Genomic DNA, 9948 nt, shown 5'->3' on the forward strand with positions numbered 1-9948 from the left:
TGTGATAAAGACCAAACACAAACACAGTCCTGCAGTCAGGGCATCTGGTCTGGTGTGAGTTTCTCACACACACACACACACACACACACACACACACACACACACACACACACACACACACACACACACACACACACACACACACACACACACACAGACACACACACACACCAGTGCCAGCAAAGAGCCCACTGCAGTATCAAGAGTGTCCTGCTCTTTTTTTTTCTCCCTTTTAAGGGAGCGAACTATTAATAACATCCCACATAATTTCTGTCTATGAATCTAAGTTTAAACCGGGCTTCATACTAACAAAGTTCTCTCTGTGACACTGTGGGTTAGTGTGCCTCACTTTTTTCTTTTTTTTTCTTTTTTTTCTGAGCCTTTCAGTGGTTTTTCTCCCCCTCTCTCTCTCTCTCTCTCTGACCTATATAATCTGCAGAGTACTTTCTGAATGGGCTCCTGAAATCAAATGAATACTTGATGAGAGCGGATGGATCAGTCTCTCTCGCTCTTTGTCTCTGACGGTCTACCAACGTGTTTTGTCGTCTCCGTCTGATAACCTGTCTGCTCCCCGCCGTGGAGTTAAAATTAGTCCGCTCCCCGTCTCCAGTGTTTCTGTTCGAAACATCTGATGTGACATTGTTACACAAAGCCGTGCTGCCACCAAAAGACTTCGGGGCAACAAAGACATTTAAACTCGATTAGAGCTTCCTTACGGTGTCATCATGTGCTGTGTGTGTGTGTCTTAGTGTTTTGCAGTGCGTTCTCTGGGTTGGGTGGAGATGGCCGAGGAGGATCTAGCGCCGGGAAAGAGCAGCGTTGCCGTTAACAACTGCATCCGGCAGCTGTCCTACTGCAAGAATGACATCCGGGACACTGTTGGCATCTGGGGAGAGGTGAGGAAGGCTGTGTTTAGGCTGTAAAACCAAACAGCGACGGCTTTGTTGTTCTTGGAAACAAAGGATTTGAAGCGAGTATGGCAAAATTGAACGATGGATCTAAAGATAATGTTTGACTAAAGAAAAGATCAACACAAAGTTAGCAAAGGCAACAATGTTCTAAAATGTTTGAAGAAAGATGGAGGGAGCGGCAGGAAAGAAGACAGTGGAGCAGCGTGACGAAGTCTCTCCTCCTGCTGCTGTAGTTTTATTTAATGTGAAGCGACAGAAGAGAGGGAGAGAGAGCGGCATCCTTTTTTCAGTAACCTTTCATCCTCCACCCCCTCTTTTTAGAGTTCAATCATTTATTTAGTGGCCTTCAGAGCCAGAGAGCACACATGCATCACCACTTCTACACCGTGCAGCCATAGGCAAACACACTTCACAGGTAGGCAGAGAAAGCTCATGACCTTTCAAGAGCCACTTGTTTTTCACAAAAAAAAAAAAAACAATGCTGCAGGAAATGAAGGTAGCGTGTTCTCGTGATGAGATGTGAGAGATGTGTGTGTGTATGTGTGTGTGTGTGTATACGTGCTCAGGGGAAGGACATGTACCTGGTGCTGGAGAATAACATGTTGAACCTGGTCGACCCCATGGATCGCAGTGTGCTTCACTCTCAGCCAATCGCAAGCATCCGAGTCTGGGGAGTCGGCCGAGACAACGGCAGGTCAGTCTTCACAGAAACACGTCTCCATCCCAAGATGAACAGTTTGCTCAGTCACTTCTCTAACACTGATACAGTGCAAGGTTTCTGGGCAGATATTTCATTATCTTCACTTCCACTTACTTCTGTTGTTGAGGTAAAAATGTCAATACTTTTTTTTTTTTAAACAGGTGAAGTTGAGATGTGAGTGTTTCACACACACCTTGTAAAAGGTCACGGTAACAAATGAGGGCGAGCAGACAGGTGGTCCGGTGACAAGGCGATGGGGGTAGTTAATGATTGATGATGAAGGGATGTAATGTAAGATTAATTCATCAGCGCAAAGCAGAGGATGAGAGCGAGAGAATGGCCTTTATTCTCTTTTACTGCCAATTCCCAACTGGCTCTCTGTCCTTTACTTTCACCCCAGCGACGCTTTCGACAGCAGGATCCATTAAAGGCACATTCACCGTCAGCAGCGCGCTGACATGATGTTATTTTTTTTGAATATGAGTAAAACCCGAAGCTGTTCGGTGTTTTCATGGATGTGTGAAGGTTAATTAACCTTTCAAATGAGCATAATGTTAACCAGATGCTGGCTGCCCAGCAGAGGGCGCTGTGCACTGCTGCTAATGGAGATGTGTAGGTTATCTGTCACAGCTGAGCTGCACTGACTGGTGTGACTGGTAGAGTCTGTGTGTCTTTTCCTGCCGGCACATGCGTGCTCACTCCCCTATACACTCAGGAGGGAAGACGACGAGGCTAAAAGCTCCTCTAACGTGCACACTGCGGAACTCCGGCGCTTCGGGGGATTCATCCCAAACACACCCGTGATCATTCCGTCGTGTACGCTACAGTATATTAATAACTCAAAGCAGTCCTCCCGAGTATTTAGCCTTTATTCTGACCACCTACAAACAGTGGGAGTCTGAGCAGTGGGAATACTTGAGCTGCAGCAGAGGGAGGAGAGAGATTGCCAGAGGGAGGGGAAGAATGGGGGCTTTTGGCAGGAGAGAGGGAGAGGGAGAGGGTGATGAAGCTGCCATAGGGGGAGGTATGGTTAGTGCTCACTGGGTGTGGAGCGGACAGGTTGAGGAGAGCGTGCACGCATGCAGCACTGCCAGGGATTGATGCCGTGAGTGTGAAGAGACTCTTGTGTTCACAGGATTGCCTCCTCAGATAGGAAAACAAACTGTGAGTATCTGGAAACGTTGTCGTCTTACTTTTGGAGCCAGCACTCTGGGTTTTTCCCATGAAGAAGCAAGAAAAGGCGAGAAATCACTGAAGAGAGGCCTTAGTTTCCATGAAGATAGCTTGAGTAGATTGTTTTTCTAAAGCCAATTCAAAGTCTGCATGCTTGAGTTTTTCTGGTGGAGGGAAAAATCAGATGTGTGTGTTGGTTATAGTGTGTGTGTTGGTTGAATAAGGGCTGCAGTAGTTATTACAAATAGATAAGGTGGCAAAGAAATTGTGTTACTTTGAGTGTGCAAAGGAAAAGCCTCTGTGTAGTAAGGCTGACAGTTTCAAGCGCAGCAGTGAAATATCACTTTTTTTTCATCTGTAGAAAAAATGCAAACAAAATTCAACATTCACGTAATTTCCAAACAGCTCGATGAAATATCTGCAGCTTCATGCTCTAATTCTCAGGGTGTGCTTGTTTATTCATGAGTTTTAGTTAGAAAGTGTGCAAAACCTTGTCGGAGCAGGGATTTCCCCTCCATCTCTCTCTCTCTCTCTCGCTCTCTCTCCTGATATCCCCGAGCATTTCTTGTCAGCGCCGGGAATGGCCCCCCTGTTGCCCCCCACCTCTCTTGGCGGGCCACGAAACTCATTATCACCATTGAGATTACACATTTCCCACAGCAACCTTGACATTTTCACGGGCGTCGGCACGATGATAAGATTATATTCGAAATGAGATATCACTCCCCCCCTTCTTCCCTCTCCGGTCCTCTCTTTTTCCCCCCTGACTTTTATCTTTCCTCTTCATCTGGGTGCTTTACTCTGCCCTCATCCTCACACTTTTATCTTTATCCTGTACATAGCTGCAGTTCACTTCCAATTTCCTCTTCCAGTATTTCACTTCTGTCTCATTATGCTCCTCAGTCTCCTCACTCCGGTCTCGGTGGCTTCTCTTTCATGTTGCTTTTTAGAGACTTGCAGGTGACTTTCCTCGTCCTGCAGAAAACAGAGACATGTTTATCCTAATTGCGTTCTCCAGCTCCTGTCCCACCATCCTCTGTCCGCCAATTTATTCAGTTTCTGCCCGTTTTTCAGATTTCGGTTTGAGGATAAGTGTATGAAATCAGCTGCAATGCAGCTCATATCTGCTCCTCACCTTTTCAAGACATGAATTTCAACCACGCTGCTTCTCAAACTCTTTTTTTTTTTTTTCCTTCTTCTGCGATGTACGTGGCTCTGCAGGGGTGTGGGAGGCGGCGTGAGAGGGAAATATGTCACTCAAGGTTAATTTTGCATGTGTGTGAGTGGGTCTCGCCGCAGCGGGGGTCCAGTGTGATGGATTTTTTTTGTTTTTTCTCCCCCACTCCACTAACTGTCTGCCTTTTCTTCCCCTGCTTTCTTGGATGCAGAGAGAGGTAAACACATTCCTCCCTTTCATACATGACCCCCTCCAACCGGTATCTCTCCATCATCTCTGTCATTCCTTATTGTTTCATTTCCTCTGCGTCTCGTTTTTCCTCAAAGCGTGTCTTCGTGCACTGTACACACACACACACACACACACACACACACACACACACACATAAATCGGGCGCTTCTTTAATTTGATGCAGCTATATTTTTTTTTTCTTGAGAGAATCCAGTGTCTTCATTCCTCCGTCTCCTCCAGCCGTCTCCTTTCCGTCTTCTTTTCATTCCTCATTCCTCCTATTCAGCAGAGTTAAATTGTTTTCGGCTCCAGTGGGCCCAGGGGAAAGTTCTTTCCTGCTGTCGCTCTATTCAGCTCCTTCGTGCATCACGCTGCTCTATTGATCTCTGGGGTCCATCGGCTCCATCGTGTGTGAGTGTGTGTGTTTATGTGTGTGTGTTTATGTGTGTGTGTCCTGTATTCATCCCTCTGAAAAAGGTCAGTTCATCTTTCATCTGTCTCTGAGACCCGTCCTTCTCAAAAATGGACACACACACATTCAGGCCTCGTGAATACACAGCGTTGCTTCATAAATAAGCTCTGCTGCACCAAAAGCTGTTCAGCAAACCTGAATTTCACTTTGCATTTCTTCGTTAAGCCTGTGTTTCCCCTCCTCTCAGGGACTTTGCGTATGTGGCGAGGGACAAAAACACCAGGATCCTGAAATGTCATGTGTTTCGCTGTGACACTCCGGCCAAAGCCATCGCCACCAGCCTGCATGAGATCTGCTCCCGGGTGAGTCCCTCCGGCCCGAACAGGCCACGTCAAGCTTTTACACCGTTTTCCTCTGAGGACGACTACAGTGCCCTTCAACCCTTCAAACACTGAAAGGGTTCTTGACTTTTTAATTTAGCCTCTTAAAGCACACAAATTAAAATTCCTGGGAATTAAGAATTTCTACCCAAAGGTCGAACAAAGCTGATGCTCCTTTTGAGATTTTTCAAGCCGGTCTTAATGAAAAACAATTATACGGCAATTATCTATAATGAAACATATTTATAGTGTAAAATGTCCCAAATTCAAACGGATGTCACAATTCCTCCTGTTGTCAGTCGGTGCACTGCAAAAGCTTTATTTATTGTTTTCAGACGATACTTGAATTGATCATGCTGGAGACACGACAGCTTCAAGAGCCGATATGTCTTTTTTGTTAGTTTTATCTGCTCAGGTGTTTTTTTTCTCCATTTGTTTTCTAATTAAACAAATCAGCCAGTTATGCACTCTTGTTAGTTTTGAAGCGTTGAGGCTTGAGAAGAAGGTCTGGTAGCAAGTAAAAAAAGTGAGAAGGGGCAGGAATATAAAACTCTTTTACTTGCATGTATACTAACGTCTTATAGGGAGCTCACTGGCTTGTATGTCGATGTTTTTATTCTTTACTGTATTAATGTTTGAATCAGCAACCATGAATAAAGCTAAAAATATAATTTCTTTTGAGAGAGAAACCTCAAACACCCTCATTCAGTGTAAGATTCACACTTGCTACAGGAATTCCTCCAACCAGCCCCGAGAATATGAAGAAAGTTAAAAATGACCCTGAAATTATGTAAATTTCAGGCTTTTTCCCTCCAAGCAGTCATGAGAGAGTTGCAGATGAAATTGAGCCGAACTGAAAGAACAGTATTCAAACCACGTTTTTGTTGTGTCTGCTCCACATATAGAATTGATAGACTCGCCCGTTGTCCCAGTAAAACACATTTATAGCCTCAGCCTTTAATCTGGTGCTTGAAAGCATCTCGGAATTGTCCCTTCATCCATACAGACTCATACTCCGGCGCTAACTTCAACTTAGTGGATTTTTAAAGGGTTCTCCAAATGAGTTTGATACTGAAATATGAGAGGAGCCTGTTGTCCTTGTGAACGTTCCGCATGTCAATACCGGCTTCTCCTCTTTTTACTGCCCACCTGTTTTATTGGACGTCTACTTTGCATAATTCGGCTGTTAGGCGGAGAAGAATAAAAGGGAAAATAGGGAGAATTGTTCATAACGGGGGGCTGCTGATGTGCAAATCTGCTGTAACAAACTTTTGATGAAAGATACAGATAAAACCGTGTGTGATCTGCATGTGTGTATCAATAAATGTGGATGTTTTTGCTTTGTGTTGCACAGCTGGTTCTGCTTTGCATGCATGTGTTCTTCTCTGGAAGTTGCATTGCAGAAAGAGCTTTTAGCAGCTTTGGAAAGAGCATTGTGACCTGGTTAATTTGTGCGTGCGTGCGTGCGTGCGTGCATGCGTGCGTGCGGGCGTGCACGTTCCCCCAGTAAAATGGGAAAACAGAATGACAGCATCAGGGTTGTCGCTGCTCTTTCATCTTTTCACCTCTCTCTTCATTCTCAAGCACTTTCTGCTCATGTTTGTCTTTTCCTTTTCACCGTCTTCAGTCGTACTTCTGCTCTGCTTTCACTCGTTATTTCCTCACACCTAAATATGTCTGCTTTTCTCTCCATCCCCCCTCCTCCCTCCCTCACTCTCTCCTCCAGATAATGACAGAGAGAAAGCATGCCAAAGCGATGGCAGGAGGCTCTCTCCAGGACAGAATGCAAGCAGGACTGGATCTTCCTCTGCAAGGTAAGCTTCGCACAACAAGTTGCTATTTAGACACACACCGATAGAATCATGGCTGCTGTCCTTAATATAGCAGTATATCTCTCACAATTAGTTGCATTTTCATAATAATGACACATGCGTCCCTCGGATTGCTCTTTGTCCCTGAGTGTAGCCTGTGGAGGCTTCCGGGCATCAAAGCGGTGTTTATATTCAACAGCGCTCATTAAAGTGCACTTTTCTCTGTGTGTGCACTTGTGTCTTTTAGATGTTTGACATATGTTGTGAATACATTTATGTCCTTATAAAACATTTAAAACATGAATATTTAAAATCCTGCATTGTTTGCGTCCACATTTACCAGCTCGCGTTCATTGTTTTCATGTCTACAGTGCCACTGCTGTGTTGTGTGATTTGCCAGTTAGTTGAATAGTTGGCAAAATGTAGCTAAAAGTCCAAAAATCCACTTTCTGAATCATTACAGAATGAGTATAGCATTCAAGGTGGAGCCACCTCCAGATAGAAAAGACATTTCATCGGTGCTGACAGCAGCAAGATAAACTCTGTTGCTTCCAGGAGACGATTCAGAGCAGTTTTCAAGAAGATAAGCAGGCTAAAAAATTCATAGTGTAGTAATAAGATCAAAAAAATTTTGGCAGTCCCAAACCATTAAGAGCAAAAATCCTCCGTGATTTAAATTTGGTTGACATCCTCTTCAAAGTCAGTGCAGTCAGTGCGCTGATGCGGCGCTCCCGGAGCCGCCGCCATGCCGGAAAGACTCTTTGGAAGTCGACTTCTTCAAGCGTGTCAAGTGAAATCTGCAGCGTGCGCCTGATCGTCACTGCTGGTAAAATCAGGGAACTCGCAGACCGAACGTCAGCCTGAAGAAACCAGCTGGGGAGTGGTTTTCAAACGGTAGCAGCAAATTAGGTTGATCAGATCTTTAGCTTTCACCGAGGTCTTTTTACCGCAATGTCTATACTTTTGCAAACCCTGCATGCATGTGATGGTTACAAATAAGCTGAAATATTTAAAATATCCCCAATGTTGATCGTGAGGCAGCACACTTATTAATAATTCAAGACGGATAAGTATTTGCTTCCCTGTTGCTGTACAACGGTCACAGAATAATTTCGTCTCCTTTTTGATGTTCAGACAAGTATCGGTTGTGTTATGAAAAGAGGATTTGATGCATGTCTTTGACCCGGGCCGCCTCCCATTTAGTCATCAAGGTGATGAGAAGCAGCCATTCCTCCCATCACTCAAGAGTTTGTCTCCTGTTGGCTGTCACTTTGTCAGAGAGAAGAGTTACTGGCCGCGCCGCAGGATTTCATTTATATGCTCATGCAGTATTTGGCAAAGGTGCAACCAACAAAATATTTCACACCAGTTGTGACACTTAAGAGGCAACAATGATGTGTGATAATTATATAATGACGTTGTGATTCTCGTGTCGTCCACAGAGTTCCCCACGCCGAAAACGGAGCTGGTTCAGAAATTTCAAGTGCTTTATCTTGGGATGCTTCCTGTGGCCAGACCAATAGGTCAGTGTGGTCAGTGTGACTCAGAAGCACAGCGGTCGGTGTCGCTGTCGACGTTGCTCTCAGTTCGCTCTCGACCTCCCCTCCTCCAGGCATGGACATACTGAACGGAGCCATCGACAGCCTGAGAGGCTCCTCCAGCCAGGAGGACTGGACGCCGGTCGCCCTCAACGTGGCCGACGCCACGGTGACCATCAGCAAGGAGAAGGTCAGCCTCACACCTGCTGCGACTGCACCCTCACGCTGTGTTTCCCGCCGTTTTCTACTCAGAAGATTAAATTGTACGTGTGTGTGTGTGTGTGTGTGTGTGTGTGTGTGTGTGTGTGTGTGTGTGTGTGTGTGTGTGTGTGTGTGTGTGTGTGTGTGTGTGTGTGTGTGTGTGTGTGTGTGTGTGTGTGTGTGTGTGTGTGTGTGTGTGTGTGTGTGTGTGTGTGTGTGTGTGTGTGTGTGTGTGTGTGTGTGTGTGTGTGTTGCTTCCACCCAGGAGGAGGAGGAGGTGCTGGTGGAGTGCCGCGTCCGCTTCCTGTCTTTCATGGGCGTCGGCCGCGACGTGCACACGTTCGCCTTCATCATGGACGCCGGCGGCCACCGCTTCGACTGTCATGTCTTCTGGTGCGAGCCCAACGCCGGGAGCGTGTCCGAGGCGGTGCAGGCAGCTTGCATGGTGAGTCACTGCCGGCCGTCTCAAACGCAGCTCAGACACAGAGCGAATTCAAAAAAACGGCGATGGAAATACTTTACTTTCTGTCACAATGGAGCGAACGGCTCATTTGTGAGGGACTGAAGCAGAAGGTAAAGTGAATGATGTTCACAACGTTACTTTTATGGGTCTTTAAAAACAGCAGAGAACGTGATCTGCTCTGACACCTGTGAAAACGTCTGATGATTCCAGATGTTACACACTCAGGGCTATTTTCATCCACCAACTAATTATATCTTTCCAACTCAACTGAGTGTTGATTTTGTCGCCTTCACACTGAACAGCAAAAATGATGCTGCCCCCTTTGGAATTTTCACTGTGAATAAACTTCAGCTATTTGCTCAAAACAAAAATCACATGAGTGGAACAAGGAAGAGTTGAGAATTTTTCTGTCACCGATTAATGAGGAGTTCCACACTAACAGCTATATTTAAACCAGAGCAGCATCCGAACCAAATCTCCGAGTCAACGACAACACTGGTATATTTATAAAGACTGAGCTTGTGGTACTTTTCTGATCGTTTGATGAAATTTGATTGATTTACCACAAGATTACTGACACCGTTCTGTAACAGTATCTGTAGAAAATAATCTCTGTAAATCTTGAAACAGTAGAAAACTTGAAAATTGTCAGAGAACATGATCTTTCCTCTGTTTAAAGGTGCATTAAGGAGTTTTTCAACTTTAAAAATACTTATTTTCCACCATAAATATGTTACACATTTTTAATGATGTGCACAATGTGCCCTGACATATTCATTACAAGTACCTCTAACAGCGCTAAATTGTCACTTGAAAGTTGCAGTGCCGGTCCGGCACCAGAGTTTTTTTAGGGGAGAATTTGAAAGGAATGACGTAATGCGCGCTCCGGCTGTTAGGTTTCGTTTTGTCCGCCATTACTCCGCCAGATGCTTAGTGAGCAACAACTGAGCA

The 9948-nt window shown here is 45.2% G+C and overlaps 1 protein-coding gene across 5 annotated transcripts in view; it reads left to right on the forward strand.

The window, feature by feature from the left end:
- The window catches only part of LOC115389477 (amyloid-beta A4 precursor protein-binding family B member 2), a 45022-nt gene that overhangs the window by 30968 nt on the left and 4106 nt on the right, over positions 1–9948 (forward strand). For 2 of the 5 annotated variants that reach the window (XM_030092868.1, XM_030092872.1), the window contains 8 exons: positions 750–896; positions 1478–1605; positions 4173–4178; positions 4852–4966; positions 6711–6798; positions 8238–8327; positions 8408–8523; positions 8800–8979. In XM_030092868.1, coding sequence (XP_029948728.1) covers positions 750–896; positions 1478–1605; positions 4173–4178; positions 4852–4966; positions 6711–6798; positions 8238–8327; positions 8408–8523; positions 8800–8979 — 870 coding nt within the window. The remainder of the gene's footprint in view (positions 1–749; positions 897–1477; positions 1606–4172; positions 4179–4851; positions 4967–6710; positions 6799–8237; positions 8328–8407; positions 8524–8799; positions 8980–9948) is intronic. The other 3 variants (XM_030092870.1, XM_030092869.1, XM_030092871.1) reach the window with 3 other exon arrangements.

This window comes from Salarias fasciatus, chromosome 6 (assembly GCF_902148845.1).
Source record: "Salarias fasciatus chromosome 6, fSalaFa1.1, whole genome shotgun sequence".
Taxonomy (NCBI): domain Eukaryota; kingdom Metazoa; phylum Chordata; class Actinopteri; order Blenniiformes; family Blenniidae; genus Salarias; species Salarias fasciatus.